The sequence below is a fragment of the Schistocerca gregaria genome, chromosome 5 (genome assembly GCF_023897955.1).
Source record: "Schistocerca gregaria isolate iqSchGreg1 chromosome 5, iqSchGreg1.2, whole genome shotgun sequence".
NCBI lineage: Eukaryota > Metazoa > Arthropoda > Insecta > Orthoptera > Acrididae > Schistocerca > Schistocerca gregaria.
The window spans coordinates 461,033,919-461,054,471 of record NC_064924.1 but is presented as its reverse complement, the minus strand read 5'-3'; the positions used below and the strand labels follow the sequence as shown (position 1 = coordinate 461,054,471).

The following is a 20,553-nucleotide window of genomic DNA, read 5'->3' as shown; positions in this document are numbered from 1 at the left end:
CTAACTGTCCTACCTTCTTCCCACTTCATCCCTGTGTGCTCCCGCAAGCAGCTCTTTACCGTATCTCACTATCGAGACTGCTTCACTCGTCATATATTGTTGCTTGCAATCTGGCCTTGGCAGTCGAGACAGTGGTGATATGTCTATGAATTGTAGTTGCATGAATGTGTGTGTATGTATGTTGTCTAAGTCAAGAGGAGGCCTTTTGGTCAAAAGCTTACTTGTTTAGCAATCTTTTTCATTGCACCTAGCTGCGACTCAACATCTTCACTATATGGTAAGATGGTGAGTAGCAATCTATCATATTGCCGTTGTTCTATCCTGGATTTACCAATGAATCTTTTTAAGTGTAGGTGCACAATTTGGATGTCATATCTGTGGTTAGCAGTTGCTGCAGCCAACTTAGAAAATCAGGAGAGTAAACATTTAATTACCTTGACATCTCTGAATTTAGGCGTGCTTCGATATGCCAAATTTCTACTATTGTAGTTCATATACTACAGTCTGCAACAGTGTTGATGGCCTCTGGGCAGGGAATGCACAGTAGACACTGTGCAGTCAGCCAGTCCATTTCTGCACTCTGTACTGTGTGAACTTCCATTATATTTGAATGTTCTATTGAGTTTTACAAGTGCAGAACTAAGATTGGCTAATTTCTGTGTTCTGCAAGTTTTCTCATGATGGGTAAAACACCTAGAAGGCATCAGGCGCTTAAAAACAGGCAAGGGACCCTATTTTTAAAGTGTACTCATTCTTCAAACATGAGATGAGCCAGTCTGTGCAGTTGCCAAGGTGCAGGAACACCCTGCAGTGGCCTGTGGTGATTTTGGTGTACATACTGCCAGATTAATTGTGCAAGAGGTCAAGCTGTGTCAGCAGACAACTGGAAATATGGAATTTCGATCTCCACAGAAGAAACAAAATGTGCCAAAGCAGGTAACAGTAATATACGACTTCAATCAGGCTGTTTTGTGTAAAAGGTTTTCAAATTTTATGAAATAGGCAAGTTCCCCATGACAATGAAATTGCTAATTGTTATGGGTCAAGCTACTGGGTTTGAAGTAAGCGCAAGATCAGTCCAAAGAATATTGAAGAACATCAGATTTAAATACGTAAAATCTAATGACAGGCAGGAATTTTTAATGACACAAGCTAAGAACAGTGCATGACGTCAGACCAAAATGAATGGCACCTGTGCGTTACTTGGACAAGACTTTGGTAAATCAAAACTGCACTAGAAATTTTATTTTTCAAACAGCATAGGGACAAGGCATCTTGAAAGTTCCAATGGGAAAAGGAAAGCATCTTATAATGTCATACTGGTTCCGCAGCTACCAGATTTGTGCATCAAAGTTAACTTATATTCCAGTGAAATTCCAAAAGAGACTCTTATTTTGAAATGAATAGAGAAACATTTTGAAAATGGTTTCAGAGTCAGCTCTTGACTTATTTTAATCGAGGCGCTGTTATTGTTATGGACAATGCAAGCTGTCACTGTTATTCTTGACAAGCCTCCCACTACAAACACAAGTGATATTCTTTCATGTCTGTGTTGTAATAATATCTGACATACTGAAACACAAGCAAGAACAGACCTCTTGGCGCTGATTAAGATTCCAGAAGTCAGTCTGGCACCCACTTGTACTTAGTATGTGCAGTACTTCGGTTCCTGATGTTACATTGCCCTTTTAATTATTATGTATTAGCTTTTCTAATTAGTCTCTTAATTATATTTCACAACAGTTATCAGATAGTGACTCAAAACGCATCAGAAATAAAGTTTTCTGTGATAAAAATGTTTCCATGGAATTACTACATGCCAGTTTGATGGTCTCGTACCTTACAAATGGAAGACTTCATCAGTGAAATGGAAGAATAAAAAGTATGCAACTGGTTCCATACCACTGTAATGTGGTCACGGGGTGATAAGAGAACCTCCTTATTGTCAGTAGAAGTGATGTGGGCAACGATGAAGGGGTATGTAGCAGATAAAAAATAATACATTTAGGGGAGTCAGCACTGAAAGGCTGATCCATGAAGGAATTAACAAAAATCGGTACTGTTGATTGGGAAGGTTGCTTGCATCCCACTGACAAACTAAAAGAAGAAGATTACCAGAAAAGTCGTTAGAGGCAAAATAATGGATTTGGGAATTGTCAATGTGGCATCCACATCCGGCAGTTTCAGTTCTGAAGGCAGTGACAGTGAAACATCTGAATAAATATGTCTGTGAATGGGATGTAAATTTATTTTGTAATTTTAATAGAACATTTACTTTCTTGTCAAGCTGTCTGTGCAGTAAAAAGTAGTTCAGAGCATAATCTGTTCTGTAATGGACTTTTTATTTTACTTATCTCACTTTTCTGACTAAAATACATCACAGTTAAAAATGCTGTTCATCCTGCTGTGAGTGTTTTAGAATTGATTCTTTCATTTTGTTGATAAAGTAGGAGGCAACAGAGGGTGTAATCCATTCTTTAAGGTGCAGTTCATTACAAAATCCATTCTGCAGCATGAGAATCTGTACTACTGGTTTTTCTTCATGTTTTTATGGCTGGAAAAGCATGAATATGCATTACATTTTGTAATGTGTATCTCATACTTATTAGATACACTTCATTTATTATGAAATGGTTTGTAGCACATAATGAACCAGATTGTAGGGAAGTAGATTACACTTCAACTATTGCAGCTGTCTGTAAAAGAAAAGGTAGCTGCTGTCTGTGCACATTCAAACAAGTTGATAACACAGCATTCTTCATGAGATGAATGACCAGAAGCCATTAATGTTGAGTTGACCAACTTATGTTGCCCTGCTAGCATTAGCTTCCACCTTAACTCCCAAAAGCACAGCTGCCTGCTATGTACAATGATGCAGGTGGATTCATGCAACACTGATGTGCTTTTGATCATTTAATGGTGTTATACTGTGATAATATACTCGACTTCCTGTCAGTTGTGTTGTTTTTCAGGGTTCCTGTTTCATGATGTGTCTCTGATGTAAACATGTGTAAATAATTTGCTTTGAAAGTTCATTATGATTTGTGTCCACCCAGAAAAGAAGTCCAATGGTGGATAAATTGGCAGATGTCTGCCACTGAACGAGGTTTAATAGCAAATAAAAATGGGTAACACATGCTTTCAAAGAGCAATTATAAATACTGTACACATGCGTTACACCATCGCATACTTCATAACTCTCAAATAAGAAATGTATGGTGTCGATATTCTCAAGTGAATAACGGAAATGGAAGGTGATCAGCATATGTGATGAACATGGAATCAAACCATCCATCTGGTATAGTCCTCCTTCGTGTAGAAGCAGTTAATTATAATGGTATGAGCATAGAGTATCACTGCTTGCACAATGGATGTACTCAAATAAAAGTATCATTGCACTGTATTCCTGTATTATTAACATACGAAGCAAAGTCAGGTGTATTTAGCTGGCACAATCTAGGGACACTTGTGTGTGTGTGTGTGTGTGTGTGTGTGTGTGTGTGTGTGTGTGTGTGTGTGTGAGGGGGGGGGGGGGGGCATGTTTGTACTCGGGTTTGTCAAAGAATCTCTTCCTAAAGCTTGCAAGTCTTCATTATCTTTTGTGTGTGCCTTTTGATGACTCAATACTTCTGCTGTTTGGTGAGTGGTCTCCTTTACTGCTAAATTATGTAATGGGAAGCTTGGTTTGCAACTTAGAAGTATTGCAAACTAGGATGAAGGTGGTCGGCTGTAATTTTGTTCTGGAAGTCTGTTTTTCCCCACATTAATTAACACACTAGTGTAATTAGCTACTGTGTAACATTTCCTTTATTTGATTACAGAAACAGCACAATGAAGTTCTCTCTGCTCCATGCCACATTAATGACAATGTTTGGGCTGGCCATTCTGCAGCTGGTGCCAACAACATTGTTATTCAGCATGGCAGCTGCTTGAGTGCAAGCGATTTGGAGCGGCTAAGATTATTTGCCCAAGATTTCTGCCTTAAATCTCTTCTCCCCTTTGTTGAAAAGCAAATTCAGCTATTGAGTGATATTGTAAGTATAAATATTAGAAGGTAGTGTTTTTTTAGCTATGGTAGACATGCTAATTTATAGGTTAAATGCACATTGGCAGCTTTCCACAACTTTGTAACAAAACTAATATTTCTCAGGAAGATTGGTACTCTTGCAGTCTGATTAGCAGTGCGTAATTTGCTTGCATATAAACTGGAGATATAACAACAGTTTAAATCAATCAATTTGTGATGTGTTTCAGATTTCCAATAAGAAAGGAGTCAGTAGGTCTCTTTTTAGTGCAACAAAACGTTGGTTCGGAAGCAACAAACCAGGGACACCAGGTGCAAATAATCCAGTAAACGCAGTCATGTAAGTAGTGACTCACAGTTTCATTTTATCCATGATGAATATGAGGTCAGTTATTTAACTCGATGTTAAAATGTAGGCTCAACCATCTTTCACCTTTAGCGGCAGAATTATTTTTGCAATAAAATTCTGGTGGTGAAAGCTTGCTCCTTCAAAATGTATCAGTTTTAGTGCTTTTGCATTCCACAAGAATAATTCTGATGACAAAAGCTTGCTCCTTCAAAACATTTCAATTTTAGTGCTTTTGTATTGTGAAAGGCAGCTAAGTGTACATTTTAAAACTGAATATGACAGTTGTATACACACCATTAACCCTTTGCATTCCATAAGGTAGACACAGTGTGACTCCACGCATTCTTATTTAAATCACCATTGCCTGGGTGGCAATCACACCACAGAGAATTGCACAGTCTCTCTATTGAAACAATGATGCCACTGACCAGCAGCTAGGGTATACTTTAAAACAAAGAGTGCACTTTCATGCAAATATATTTCCAAAACATTACAGTACAAAACTTTTCAGTGTATGATATTTTTTCAAACACTTATAAGGGTGGAGAGTTGGGGTTTCATGTGCATGATTCACAGTAATACACAGTTTCATTCCTGCCACCTTTCTCTTTTTCTACGTGAACACACTGCACAATTCTTATGCTTGTTCCCAGGAACTTGTTGATAATGTGCAACTGTCCATTCAAGCATTCCTCATCATCAGAAGTTGAACGACATACTTGTTTCTGTCCTGGATTTCTTTCTTCACCAACTAAGTATCTTATAAGAGTTTTACGGAATACTTTGTGAGACAGTTTTCAATTTTTCAATTTCTTTTTCTCGCAGTGATTCTTGTGTAACGAATAGGTATTTACAAGTCCTACCTCCAACAAACGGAAGTATAGTTTTTGTCACCACTTCAGACTTTCATTGGAAAACCATAACTGGAATAAAATGGTGAGATTGATCAGCTCCACCCATCTTTGAAGTATAATCAATAATGACATTTGATTTCATTATTTCTTTCTGTTCCTTTCTGTATCTGCTTTCTATAAGTGCCACTGTTGTAGAAAGCATGAGAACTGTTTATGTACCTTGCCATGCTAGAACCATCATTATTTTTATTGAGGATGCATTTCATTTTGTGCTTCTTCAGACACAGAACTTCCTTCTTGATTGGAGCTGGAACATTTTTGCTATTGTCTTGGATTGTTCTTGAGGTGCACATTCTGTTTCAACAGTTCATCAGCTAATGCAACACCTATATAAAAACAGTCAGTGTACAAATGATACCCTGGCTGGCCTGTAGCATTTGTGATATTAGCCAGCAATTGAAGAGCTATTCTTGGAAACATCTGAGCCTGGACAAATTGATGACTCTGTGTCACAGCTCCAAAATAGGGTATCAAACTGCAAATATAACCATTTGATGAATCTGAAATCACATAAACGCTGAGTCCTATTGTACATTTTGAATAGCACCAGGGAGTTGAATGATACTGAAGATTCATCAGCAGCTAAATACCTTTGATAAATTTTGAGGAATGTGTGGGACAAGTAGCCCAACACATTATTCACTTTACTCAGGTATGGATGAACCTGAGTGTTGACATGTGTAGCACTCTCTGGATTAGAAACATTAAGTGCCCAGAAAATTGGCATAAATCGCCTGTGTGTAAAACAGTCTGAAAAGAAGTCAGGTGATTATAACTACTCTCCTGAAAAAAGGTCCTGCAAGTTCTTACTCCTTTGTAATGCCATATTCAGTAGCACAGCACGGAAGTGTTTCATTTCTTCCTTGGTAACATTTCTCCAGTCCCACCAAGCAGAATGTTGTGGAAGTGGTGTCACTTTACATATTTTTGCTGTAGCACATCTGTGTTTATTCTGGTATTTGTTGAAATAGGTTGTCTGTAAAAATTATCTGAAAGAAACAAACTGGCTATGATGGAACATTATATGTTTCAGGGATAAAACCACACTTTGAATTGTCAAAAGGAAAGTCTGTAAAGTCAATGTCATTTTCCCCTCAACATCTGCTTTGACTCTTCTGGTGAATCACTAGAAAAATGTGCATTTGCTTGGTGTTCATCATCATTTTCATTAGAATTGTTTAGAAATGGACCACACTAATCATCCAAATAACTCTCAATATCAGTGTCACTTAAAGATTCCTCTAAAAGCTGTAAATCTCTTCCTCAGAATGAACTGAATGTGAGGAATTAGCCATTCTGCATGCACAAACTTCAATGTAATAATTCCAACATTCCTTTCAACACAGCTGCAACAGTGTGACACCAGTTAAGGCAGGTTCCCCTAGATGGCAGCACTAAGCACCATTGATGCCTAGTACTGTCAGAATTAAGAACTGATCATGTGAGAGCAGTAAAATCGTGTCTAATAAGGTTCGACATCGGAGCGGAAAACAAAATTCGCAATGTTGAGCGCCACTTGACGTTGGAGTGGAAAGGGTTAAACCCTACAAAAATAGACTTGACCTCATAGGCCTTACAAGCATCGAGTCCTTAAGAGGCATACTTGAACTGAAATATAATGTTCCAATGTCCCTATTAAACACTTCTGATGTCTGAAAAGTGCAATAAGCAATAATGTCGTAGGCATCAAAAGACTCAAGGCCAAACTTACATTTAACATTACCACAATGTACAATTGTGGCTGTTATCCACCCACATCCATGTTGAGCAGTATTATTCTTCGTAAACTTAAAGTTCAGAACTCCTTCAGCAAAAACAGGTAGCCCAGAAGGAAAGGTGGAGCTCCTAATTGGCCCTGTGTAGTAATTGATATATTGTCAACAGACTTGTAAACAATACCACAGATTCGCCTTGTCCTGCTATAGTAATGCGCCATCTCTGTAAGTCATAAAATGCTGTTGCATGAAGATCTGGACGACAGCTGACTCCTTCCTCTCAGATACATTACTTATGTAGGCATCACTTATCGCTAACCACAACTTCTGGTCTGGCTTCCTTATCTACTTCCAATACGTCAGCAGTAGCAAGTGTGGTGAAATTAGTGTTACATCATTGGCCCCACCACCTCCCCTCATGCCCCTCCTTTCATGCGGCTCAGAGTTGTGTGGCAAATCATGAGCTGCGACTCACAGAGAAAAATGATACTGCTCAACACGGGTGTTGGTGAATACAGCCACAATTGTATGTCGTGGTAATATTAAAGATAAGCTTGTCCTTGAGTCTTTCAACGCCTGTGAAATTAATGATTATTGCACAATTCATATGTCAGAAGTAAACTTGATAGGGACATTGGAACATCATATTTCAGTTTCAGTATGCCTCTTGTTGTAAGTACTGCTAATGTTGACACTGAGTCAATTTTTGTATGGTTTAAAGATGATGCTGTATGTGCACTTCACTTTCAGTAGTTTTGTATTGTGAAAGATGCCTGAGCATACATATTAAAATTGAGTATGGCAGTATGTGCAGAACTGGAAGATAGTATGCTGCTTGGTACTTAAAAAGCTTGTTTCGGCTTCATTGCCTTCATCAGTACATGTCCTGAAGTAGATGGACCTATGTCAATTTTGAGTAAACCATTATTGGTGTCTGTAGTTGTTGGGTGTAATATTTTTCAGCAATGTTTTTCCTGTTGCTCACATATATTAGAATGCATTTTATTATATGAACGGTTGTAGAAATTTAAGCTTGACAGCTAGTTGTTTACTAAATGATATGTGCTGCAGATTCCACAATAAAGAAAAAATGACAGTGTTGCAGATCATTTCAATTTAAGAGATTGAACAGTGAGTGGAATTGTACCATGAGCCCCACACACATCTTGTCATTAGTAATGAATTCATGTAAAAAAAGTGTATTTTAATTTGATGATAAAAATAGTGGTTATTGTTGCTGTCATCCCCTCTTCATGCTTTGCTGAAAGGTAATGACAATGCATGTCACAGCACTATTTCTCAACTTTAAATGGAACTTATGATATTATTATACAGCAGCTGAAGCTTAACAGTACCACTTCCAGCTATTTCCTTTAAATTTGAACATCTCAGAGTGAAAGAACATTTCCAGAATGAATTTTCACTTTACAATGGAGGGGGTGCTTTAAATCTTCCTGACATATTCAAACTGTGTGGTAGACCAGGACCAGAGTCTGGGACCTTTGGCTTACACAGACAAGTGCCCTACTGGCTGAGCTAGCTGACCACAAGTCATGACCTGCCCTCATAGCTTTATTTCATCATTTCGTCATCCCCTCTACCTTCCAGATTTCACAGTTCTTCTCCACATCTGGCAGGACTAACACTCCAGTAAGGTAGGATATTATGGAGAGAAGGTTGATAAGTAGAAGATGAGGTAGTGATGGAAGTAAAGCTGTGAGTGTGGGTTGCGATTTGTGCTTGGATAGCTCAGTTGGTAAAGTACTTAAGTGTGAAAGGCAAAGGTCCCAGGTCTGAGTGCCCTTGTGGCACGCAGTTTCAATTTCCCAGGAAGTTTCAAATCGGCACAATCTGCTGCAGAGTGAAAATTCAGTCTGAATACTTTAGGCTGGTGCTATGATTACATGCTGTGTATTTATGAGGAAGATGATATCATTTTTTCCCTTAAGACAAATGTTTGAGATTATAAAATGGAAAGATAAAATATATGAAACACGTGATTTCATGTACCTGATTGCCATATCTATTCAGAAACCAAGACATCACATTATTGTAGTCTGTCTTTTCACTAATATAGCTTGCATAATTTTCTAATCTTGATTTGATTTGAACTGTGAGGTAAAAACATAAGTGGTCCTAGCCCACTATTGGCCGGGCTGAAACAGGGTTATTGTGTGATTTTGCTCACTGTGATTCTAGTAAAGCCAATCTGTACTCTTTAAGAGTAGCAAGAGGCCTTTTACTAGTTCTTTGTTACATACAATTTCTTCAGGATTTGATTACTTGAATATTTTGTGTCTTTTGACCTGTAACACTTCACATTGCCCCCCTGTGGGTTCGGGGGTAAGAATAGGCCCACGGTATTCCTGCCTGTCGTAAGAGGCGACTAAAAGGAGTCTCAAACGTTTTGGCCTTGTGAGATGGTCCCCTAACGGGTTTGACCTCCATCCTTCTAAATTTTCCGAAGAGCGAGCCGATTGGGGAAGGGCGCCTTAAAAGGAGCGATGTGTCCATCATGCATTACCATCTCTAGCCAGGTTTGTCGTCATCGCTTAGCAGTCCCGCTCACCTACCATCTCTTAGGCGTGGATTTGTTCTTGGGTGCAGTTTATTGCAGTCTGCTATGCTGTGTCGCTTTATGCGCCAATGACGATATTGGACTACATCACCTGAAATCCAGCACGGTAGCCAGTCCGTTGTGGTGGGGCCGCCATGTACCCTGTTGGTTGTAGCCCCCTGACTACACAGGGATCGCTCTGCTGATGCCAGCGCCGTTAACTCCCCACGTATGCCAAGGAGTAGATGCCTATCTCCTTGGGGCATTGGGACTCCCGGCAATGGCCATCCTGCCAGGTGCTGAGGCTGGGTGGCGCCCGTGGGGAGGGCCCTTGGTCGGAGTAGGTGGCATCAGGGCGGATGACCCGCAATGAAGCGTGGTACATCATCTCTTGCTGGCGGCCAGCCGCCAGCAGTCTCTAAGCGTTCCAGGGCTCACTACAACGCAACTACATATGACCCCAAATCGTTCCCCTCCCTGGCAACACCATGGGAGGAACGAAAGACTAAGGATGCCAGCGCACCATACTCGACCCGCTACCTGGTGTGTACGAGAGCTGATGGTGAATCCTTTATATCCATGAAGCCTCAGTTCTTCGTCGAGCACTTAGAGGACAAGTTCGGGGAGGTGGAGGGCTTGTCCAAAATGCGCTCGGGCTCGGTTTTGATCAAATCGGCGTCCTCCGCCCAGTCCCGCCGGTTACTCGATTGTAACAAGCTGGGGGATGTTCCGGTTACAATCACGCCCCATAAGAGTCTTAATATGGTCCAGGGCATAATATTCCATCGGGACCTTCTATTGCAGTCCGATGACGAGCTTCGCGCCAATTTAGAGTGGCGAGGTGTTCACTTCGTCCGGCGCGTACATCGTGGTCCAAGGGATAAGCAGGCTGCCACCGGTGCCTTCATCTTGGCCTTCGAGGGTGATACTTTACCTGAGAAGGTCAAGGTGATGGTCTATCGTTGTGACGTCAAGCCATATATCCCTCCCCCGATGCGGTGCTTTAAGTGCTGGAAGTTCGGGCATACGTCTTCCCGCTGTACTTCCGGCCTCACATGTCGAGATTGTGGACGCCCATCACATCCCAATACTCCATGTGCTCCGCCTCCCATCTGTGTAAACTGCGGAGAGCACCGCTCGCCTTGCTCGCCGGACTGCAAGATCTTCCAGAAAGAGCGCAAAATCGTGGAGTACAAGACCCTGGGCCGCCTGACATACACTGAGGCCAGGCAGAAGTTCGAACGCCTCCATCCTGTTCGAATGACTGCCTCTTACGCCGCGGCTACTACTGTTATGGCCCCATTAGCTCTCCCTCAGACTGCCACCTCTCAGAGCCGGAATGCTACACCTGCCCCCTTGATGGTGGGGGGCACTTCACTCCCTGCTGCTCCTGCACTGCCTGCCTCAGGAGCAGCAACCTCCCAACCATCGGGGACATCAGTCCCCACTTCTAAGCTGGGAAGCCTCAAACTTCCCCGGCTCGAATAGCATGGAAAGGGTCCCTTGGGTCCCTTCCTTCCCAGGTTTCCGCCTCTGGGAATGGTGACGTCAGCCAATGGAAGAAAAGCAGACTAACGGCTGGTCGCAGGGCTTCCCGCTCCTCCTCCGTCCTGGAGACTGACTCGCTGGAGCCCTCCCAGCCAATGAAACCCAAGGACCAGAGAGACAAGACGAAGAAGAAGACCTCTAAGGCCAAGGACCACGCGGTGGCATCCACCCCACTGCTCCCTACAGGCTCTGCGTCAGAGGATAAGGTGGAGATCCGGGCGTCCGCTGAGGACCTGGATCTCGCCGGACCCTCAGACACCATGGAAGCAGATTGTACTGGTCCTCCATCGGTGGCAGCAGGTGACCCAGTGGCGTGATCTGCCTCCTCGGCCCCTTCACACCTTTTTCGGACATGGACAAAGTGATACTCCAGTGGAACTGCAGCACTTTTTTCCACCACCTTGCTGAGCTTCGCCAACTCATCAGCAGTCACCCTTTCCTCTGCATTGCCCTACAGGAAACTTGGTTTCCGGCAATGCGGACCCATGCCCTACGTGGGTATCGGGGTTATTACAAGAACCGGGCCGCTTATGAGAGGGTATCTGGTGGAGTCTGCGTCTACATCCTTAACTCTGTCTACAGCGAATGTGTACCTCTTCACACACCTTTAGAGGCTGTCGCTGTAAGGATGTGGACGCCTCAGCCTATTACTGTCTGCAGTTTGTATCTTCCGCCAGATGGTGATGTCTCGCGTCATGTGTTGGCTGCATTGATAGCACAACTGCCTCCTCCTTTTGTGTTACTGGGCGACCTTAACGCCCATAACCCCCTGTGGGGTAGCGCCGCGATTACTGGCCGGGGTAGAGATGTCGAGACTCTTCTCTCGCAGCTTGACCTCTGCCTCTTAAACACGGGAGAGCCGACACATTTCAGCGTAGTCCATGGCACATTTTCGGCCATCGACCTTTCTATCTGCAGCCCCGGACTTTCACCATCCATCCACTGGAGTGTCCATGACGACTTATGTGGTAGTGACCATTTCCCCATCTTTCTGTCACTACCACAGCGTCACTCTTCTGAACGCCCCTCCAGATGGGCTCTGAATTGGGCTGATTGGGGCTTGTTCTCCTCTCTCGCCACTATCGCACCTCCTTCCCATGACACCATTGATGCGGTGGTTCAGTCGGTCACCACCGGCATCGTTTCTGCGGCGGCATCTGCGATTCCCTGTTCATCCGGGTCCCCTCGGCGGAGGACTGTGCCTTGGTGGGCGCCCGAGATCGCAGAGGTGATTAGAGATCGCCAGCGGGCTCCTCAACGCCATAAGCGGCACCCGTCCTTGGAGAACCTCTTCGTTTTTAAACAGCTCCGTGCCCGTGCCCGACGCCTTATTTGCCAACGGAAGCAGGAGTGCTGGGAACGGTATGTTTCCACCATTGGCGTCCGTACCTCTGCATCGCAGGTTTGGGCTAAGATTAGGCGACTCCATGGCTATCGGCCGCCTGTCTCTGTCCCTGGGCTTTCGCTGAATGGAGTGGTGTGTCCTGACTCCGACACGATTGCGGACCGGTTAGCAGCGCATTTTGCTCAGTGTTCCGCATCTACGAATTACCCACTGGCCTTCCGCTCCCGGAAAGAGCGGTTGGAAAGTTGGAGGCTTTTCTTTCACACGCGCCACGCGGAGTCGTACAATGCTCCTTTCATCGACTGGGAATTCCAGAGTGCCCTATCTGCTTGCCCTGATACAGCTCCTGGGCCAGACCGCATCCACAGCCAGATGCTGAAACACCGCTCTGTGAATTGCCAGCGACGCCTCCTAGATGTTTTCAACTGCATCTGGGTTGAGGGTGTGTTCCCGTCTCAATGGCGAGAAAGCATCGTCCTCCCCGTGTTGAAACCTGGCAAGAACCTGCTGGAGGTGGACAGCTACCGCCCCATAAGCCTCACCAACGTTCTTTGCAAGTTGCTAGAACGTATGGTGAGCCGGAGGTTGAGTTGGCTCCTCGAGTCTCGAGGCCTTCTGGCTCCGTCTCAGGGTGGGTTCCGTAAAGGCCGCTCTGCCGTCGATAATCTGGTCTCCCTAGAGTCTGCCGTCCGTACAGCCTTTGCACGCCGCCAACATCTGGTTGCCGTCTTCTTCGACATGCGGTAGGCGTACGATACGACTTGGCGATATCACATCCTGGCCACACTTCATGGGTGGGGTCTTATGGGCCCGCTCCCGATTTTTATTCAGAATTTTCTGTCGTCTCGTTCCTTCTGCGTGCAAGTTGCTGCGTCCCATAGTTCCTCCCGGGTCCAGGAGAACGGGGTCCCACAGGGGTCTGTCCTCAGTGTCTCCCTGTTTTTAATTGCGATCAATGGGCTCGCTGAGGTGGTGGGATCGTCCGTCGCAGCTTCGTTGTATGCAGACGACTTCTGCCTCTACTACAGCTCCGCTGGTATTGCAGTTGCTGAGCGCCAGCTGCAGGGCGCTATCCGCAAGGCGCAGTCGTGGGCTGTAGCGCACGGCTTCCAGTTTTCGGCCGCTAAGACCTGCGTTATGCATTTCTGCCGGCGTCGCACGGTTCACCCTGAGCCACGCCTTTACCTTGACGGTGAACCTCTTGCTGTGGTAGAGACGCATCGGTTCTTGGGACTGGTATTTGATGCCCGGTTGACTTGGCTGCCTCATATTAGGCAGCTTAAACAAACATGCTGGCGGCATTTAAACGCTCTCCGTTGCCTTAGCCACACCGGATGGGGTGCCGATCGGTCCACCCTTCTCCGACTGTATCAAGCGCTGATCCAGTCCCGCCTTGATTATGGGTGTGTGGCTTATGGTTCGGCATCGCCATCAGCATTGCAATTGCTGGATCCCATCCATCACTGCGGGATCTGACTCGCCACAGGAGCATTTCGGACAAGCCCTGTTGACAGCTTACTTGTGGAGGCTGGTGTTCCTCCATTGCGGATCCGGCGTGACCGACTTCTGGCCGCTTATGCTGCCCACGTTTGTAGCTTGCCAGGGCATCCCAACTACCGTCTCCTGTTCCCGCACTCGATCGTCCATCTTCCAGACAGGCGGCCCCGGTCAGGGTGTACGATCGCGGTTCGCATCCGGGCTCTACTGTGTGGGATTGAGTTTTTTCCTCTCCCGCCTATTTTCCGGGCCAATCTCCGTCTGCCCCCTTGGTGTGTGCGCCGACCATGCATTCGGCTGGATTTGGCACAGGGTCCGAAAGACTCGGTCCCTCCTCCGGCCCTCCGCCGCCGCTTTGTTTCTCTCCTTGCCGAGTTTCCCGGATCTGCCGTGGCCTATACCGACGGTTCGATGGTCTCTGGTCGCACTGGTTACGCTCTTACTCTAGAGGATCATTGTGAGCAACGGTCGCTGGCACCCGGGAACAGTGTATACACTGCCGAGTTGGTTGCCATCTATCGCGCCCTAGAGTATATCCGCTCCTGCTCAGGTGAGTCCTTTGTCATCTGTAGTGACTCCCTGAGTGGTTTACGAGCTATTGACCAGTGCTTTCCTCGTTCCCGTCTGGTGATGGCCATCCACGAGACGCTCCATGCTCTTGCCCGTTGCGGCCGCTCCGTGGTCTTTGTTTGGACCCCAGGTCATGTCGGCATCCCGGGCAATGAGCGGGTTGACACGCTGGCTAAACAGGCAGTGAGTTCACCGGCTCTGGAACTCGGCCTTATGGAGTGTGATCTCCTGTCGCTTTTGCGCCAGAAAGTGCTTGGTGCCTGGGGTGACGAGTGGCACACCCTGCCCACGCCCAACAAACTTCGGGCGGTGAAGGAGACGACCGGTGTGTGGCGCTCCTCCATGCGGGCCTCTCGGAAGGACTCTGTCGTCCTGTGCCGGCTGCGCGTTGGCCACACGTGGCTGACGCACGGCCATTTGTTGCGCCGGGAGGACCCACCGCTATGTCGCTGCGGGGCAGCTCTGACGGTGGTCCACATTTTGGTGGACTGCCTGCTTTTAACAGGACTCAGGCAGACGTTTGCGCTGCCTGCTACCCTCCCTGCCCTTTTATGTGATGACGTTGCTATGGCGGACCTCGTGTTGAGTTTTATTCGGGCAGGGGGTTTTTATCGTATGATTTGAGTGTTTGTCCTTTTATTTCCTGTATTGACTTGGGCCTTTGGCCTGTGGTTTTAAACTGTGGGTTTTTATGTCATTTGGTGGTTGGCTTTTCCTTATTTTCATGGTCGGCCAACCACCTTCACACTCAGTGTGATTTTAGTTCCGTTTGTCTGGTCTTTGTCTGTCTTTCTTGTATTGTGTCGTCCCTTGTCTCAGTTCTCCGTTTTTAACCACTGACAATTTTTATTTCGTGTGATTTTATCGTGGAACAAGGGACTGATGACCTTAGCAGTCTGGTCCCTTCAATCCCACACCCAACCAACCAACTTCACATTGGAAGATTAGGTGTGGAGCAGTTTCATCACCCTCACCACACAGCTTCTTTGAAACATGACTTTGACACCATTAACTTGCCTGTTTCTTGTTTTTGGATCATATTCTGATATTATGCACATGCTTTCTGATCCAGTTTAATAGTTTTTGCTTAACCATAAACTTAGTGATGGTTAGGACAGGTTCTGGTCCAATAAATGGAGTAATCACACCTGTCCTGGCCAACCTATCTGCTTGTTCATTGCCACTGATTCCTGTGGGATCAGGGGCCCACAGCAGGTTTATTCTGTTTGCTTTTCCTTATTCTCTGAAGGGCTTTTGTGACATTTTGCATTGATCTTTGATCTTTCTGCAGAGGCTGTTAAAATTACAGAACTGATTGATTGTCTGAAAAAATTTAAATACTACTATCTTCTATTGCTTATGGAAATTCTCTTCTGCCCATGCCCTAGTAACAGACATTTCCACCTGGAATACTCTGGCCAGCTTCGCTAGAGAAATTGCTCTCTGTAGTCTAAGCTGTACCCCACGTACCCAAGCCCCAGTGCTTTCATCTGTTTTCGACTGATTAGTAAACCAGACTACATGTCCTGCATGATGTCATGGTTCATACTTCCACTGCTATCTAGCTCCAGTTGTTGCATTTAACCCTTGAGCAGTTGCACCATTTTTTAAGAGTAGTTATGCTGTGATCTTCTTTGTACACATGTATAAAGAATAGCAGCTTTGTTACCGATGTATGCAGTATCAGCATAACCACAGTTTAATTGAACCATAGTTTAATTGAACAATGATAAAATAAGCTTACATTATATTATCTAAATTGCTGTTTAATTAAACAACAATAAAATAAATTTTCACTATAGCACTCTATTGCCACATAAGTGCTACCCCACAGTAATGACCCACTCAAAGCATTTAACAGCACAGTTGCATCAGATCCCAGCCAACCACTTATTCAATTACTAATTACCTCACTGACAAGTGCCTCATTTTGGGGTTGTGCTGCTTGCTCAGAATCTGGATCACTTTCTTGCCTGTATCGTAATTTTTTTTCTTACCGAGATTGCTGTTTATTTTATATTACTGCTGCTTATTTTGATGTGTGACAGCCCAATTCATCACTGTGTTAGCTGAAGCAATAATGAAGGACAAGATATGGGCTCCCTATTGTAAAACAGCAATGGAACAGTACAAGTCAATATTTTTTGCGTTTGACGCACTTTATTTGTAGGTACACCCACTCGACAGTTAAAGTTTTACTGAACCAGCTGGAAGTTCTTGTATAGTCAGCCAGTGTTTCTTTGACCATTCCTGTTTTTACCACATTCACTGTATGGTGTGGGATTCAGGATATCCTGAAAGTATTTGGCTTTTATTAATATTTTCTGCTGAGGCAGTCAATTTATTTGAAACGAAGTGTTTCATTCCACACCATTGGTTAATTCCAACTGTTTGCTGAATTTCAGGAGAATGTTTTCATCAGCTGACATGTATGGCATTATGCCATAATAAAGAATCAAACATAAGATATTACAGTACTGAAACTGCTAGAAAATTTGCATCCTGAAAACCACGCTGAAAAGCTTAATATCAGATTGGGGCCAACTTCATTGTGAATCTAGACATATGAATGTGCACTTTAAGCTGTATTCTACATTTTAGTATGGTTTATGTAATTCTGCTGCTCTTGGAATATCCTTTGATGTCTTATTTCTTCTACAATGTAATGTAAGATCTCTTAATGCTATATATGTATGAACAAACAGGCTTCCTATGACATCATAGCTGTGCATGCACAGTAATGCCTGTCTTCTGTCATTCTCTGGCAACTCCTGAAACAAACATATTTCTAACAGGTTGCAGGAAAATACTGTGAACGGTGGTTTGAAAAGCATTGCTTTTGAAGTAAATTTAATTTTTTGCAAAGTTAATTATGTTACGTGTGAGAATGTGCAATAAATTTCTTAAATTGCAGAGCGTTTGACTCTCATGTAAAACTTAACACTTTAAGGACCTGCAACTTATAAAGATTTTGAGCCCAGAAGACTAGAAATTTGTCATTAACTTCTGTAATACAAAAATATGCAGTGTACATATTGCTGCTCATAAAAGATCTTTCCAAAACTCACCATTTTAGTGCCAGAAAGTTCTCCACTGGTGTATAAAACCTTAACCATTCAAAGGATTGATCAGTTTTACAGTTCTGAGGGAAAGTATACTGTCACTTAACAAGGAAGAAGTGTATTTTTAACCCAAAAATCAGGGATTCTTTTATTTATCTGTATATACACTGTGTTATAAGAGTATGTTTCACTTTCGAACCTGTATTGCTTACGTGAGGACTCCATGATAGTTTCGTACCCTGAGTTGCCCCTAGATACTTCACTGTCCACTCCACTGGTAGTTTCATTCAGAATCCCAAGATTCCAGTAGGTAAGCTGGATATGCTTTCCTCATACATGGATGAGGCAGAACATTATGACCACCTACGTAATAGCCAGGATAACAGTGGAGACTCATTGTAGCATGGAAGCAGTGAGGGCTTCGTAGGTTGCTGGAGAGATTTGGCACCACTTCTGCACATACAAGTCACCTAATTCCCCTAAATTCCGGGCAGGTGGACAATGAGATATGATGCCTTATTCAGTCACATCCCAGATGTGTTTAATCGTGTTCGTATCTGGTGTATTGGGGGGCCAGCACATCAATTGGAACTTGCCCGAGTGTTCTTTGAGCCAATCCATCACTCTCCTGGCTGTGTTACATGGTGCATTATTTTGCTGAAAAATGCTAATGCCATCGGGAAAAATGATTGTCACGAAAGGGTATACATAGTCTGCAACCACTGTATGATACTCCTTGGCCATCGTGGTGCCTTGCACAAGCACCGCTTGACCCATGGATGCCCATGGAAATGCTTCCCAGAGCATAATAGAGCCACCACCAGCTTTTCTCCATCCTGCAGTGCAGTCGAGGAGCTGTTTATCTGGAAGACAATGGACTTGTGCCCTCCCATCGGCATGATAAAGGTATTGGGATTCATCAGACCACGCTACTCTCTGCCACTGTGCCAATGTCCAGAGCTGATGGTCACGTGCCCATTTCATAGTTGCCGATGTCATGGTGTTAACATTGTCACATACACAGGTTGTCAGCTGTGGAGGCCCATCATTCAGTGTGTTCGCTGCGCTGTGTGTTCACACACATTTTTACTGTGCCCTGCATTAAAGTCTGATGTTTGTTCCCTCACAGTTTGCCACCTGTCCAGTTTACCAGTCTGCCCAGCCTCTGACGTCTGACTTCTGAATGTGGTTTCACCTTGGTTTTGCCATATGTGGACGACACCGCAGCACTCATGGAACAAAAGTTGTACAGTTTGCGTATTCTAACAGTACTATGTGCCATTGTTTTCCAAGTATTACCCTGACTGTCATCTGTGTATCAGTGGCAAAATCAGCCTATAGTATTGCACTGTTCAGTGAGTTCATTCATCACTAGGTTCCACAGTGGTGGTGACTAAACCCTCTTTGTGGGCACCCTCCAGTGGTGGTCGACCCAGTGAGAATGCTGGCACCTGTAGATATCATGGAACTGGATCCTCCAACCTCTATGCCCTGTTGCAGTGAGTCTTTAAAGGCTGCAGTTAGGCAGCTACTGAGGTGACAACCTTTCATTTTTTCCCTCCTCTCCTTTCCCCATCATGACTCTCCCCCAACAAAACATTTTCAGCATTAGAACCAACAATGAGGAATTGCGGATGCTCTTGGAATCCCAACTTCCACTTGTTTTATGCCTCCAGGGAACAAAATTTCAGCCTTGTGACTGCTTTGACCTTTCACAATTCTTTCCAGTCCACTTCACCCCAATAATGGCATTCCATCTCCTGGGGGAGTTGTGCTGCTCATCCAGAATGATGTTCATAGTCAAACCATCTTACTGAACACCATGCTTTTAGTTGTTACAGTCTTCGTTTTCCTACTTTGCTTTACCTTTTCTCTTTGTACCTTCTGCATCCGTCCGTCATACCGTGTCATCAGGACAGACTTCCACCAGCATATTGGGCAACTCCCTCACCCCTTTCTGCTGCTCAGTGACTTTTAATGCATACCGTCCCCTTTGGGGCTCTTCAAGAACCTGTTGGCTTGCTTCTTTCATTTTTTCCTGCTGTGTCGTTACAGTTCTTTTTATGTACTTTTTTCCTTTCCACAATTTGAAGTGGTAGGATTCATTTGGGGTATGGTTTTCGTTTGAGACCTGTGTGACCTCAAAAATAGGGACTGTTAATCCAACAGTTTATCCCTTTACTCCCCAAACAAACAAACCAACCAACCAGAACCTAATCTGAGAGGTGCCCTCTTTGCTTACCTTCTCAATCAACTCAGCCTCATCTGCCTTTACACTGGAGCACCCATATTTCTTTCAGGCTGCACGTACACCTATTTCCATCTGGGCCTTTCGTTCTGCACTGCCCACCTTGCCCATCAGCACATGTGGTCCATCTCTCTGACATCGACTTGAGTGAACATTTCCCTTGTGCTACCCATTTGTTGACTGCTATCTCACTTAAATGTAAACCCAATTGGCAGTTTCTAAGGCGAAGGTGGTAATTATTGATGATACATTTGTGCACACTGTTGGTTCTCAGACTGACAGAGGTGTGGGGCGTGCCATCGCCATTGGCACTGATGATTTTTGGTATCAGTTTCCTGAATGCTGCCCGGTATTTATAACAGAGCTCTTTGCCCGGTATCAGGCCTTACAGTAAATCCAGTGGCACAGGCTTTTCAATTGTCATCTGCTCCGATTGTCGCACTGCATTTCAGAGCCTGCAAGAAAGCTTTCACTTACTCCCTCTTTGAGGGAGCTACTGTGATGTTTATGTGGGTTCCTGGTCACATACAGGGTGTTTCAAAAATGACCGGTATATTTGAAACGGCAATAAAAACTAAACAAGCAGCGATAGAAATACACCATTTGTTGCAATATGCTTGGGACAACAGTACATTTTCAGGCGGACAAACTTTCGAAATTACAGTAGTTACAATTTTCAACAACAGATGGCGCTGCAAGTGATGTGAAAGATATAGAAGACAAC

The 20,553-nt window shown here is 44.3% G+C and overlaps 1 protein-coding gene across 6 annotated transcripts in view; it reads left to right on the top strand.

Moving 5' to 3' along the window:
* LOC126273168 (trafficking protein particle complex subunit 8) overlaps positions 1–20,553 on the top strand; it is a 269,428-nt gene that overhangs the window by 51,193 nt on the left and 197,682 nt on the right. For all 6 annotated transcript variants that reach the window (XM_049976647.1, XM_049976646.1, XM_049976644.1 and 3 more), the window contains 2 exons: positions 3,822–4,034; positions 4,255–4,364. In XM_049976647.1, coding sequence (XP_049832604.1) covers positions 3,822–4,034; positions 4,255–4,364 — 323 coding nt within the window. The remainder of the gene's footprint in view (positions 1–3,821; positions 4,035–4,254; positions 4,365–20,553) is intronic.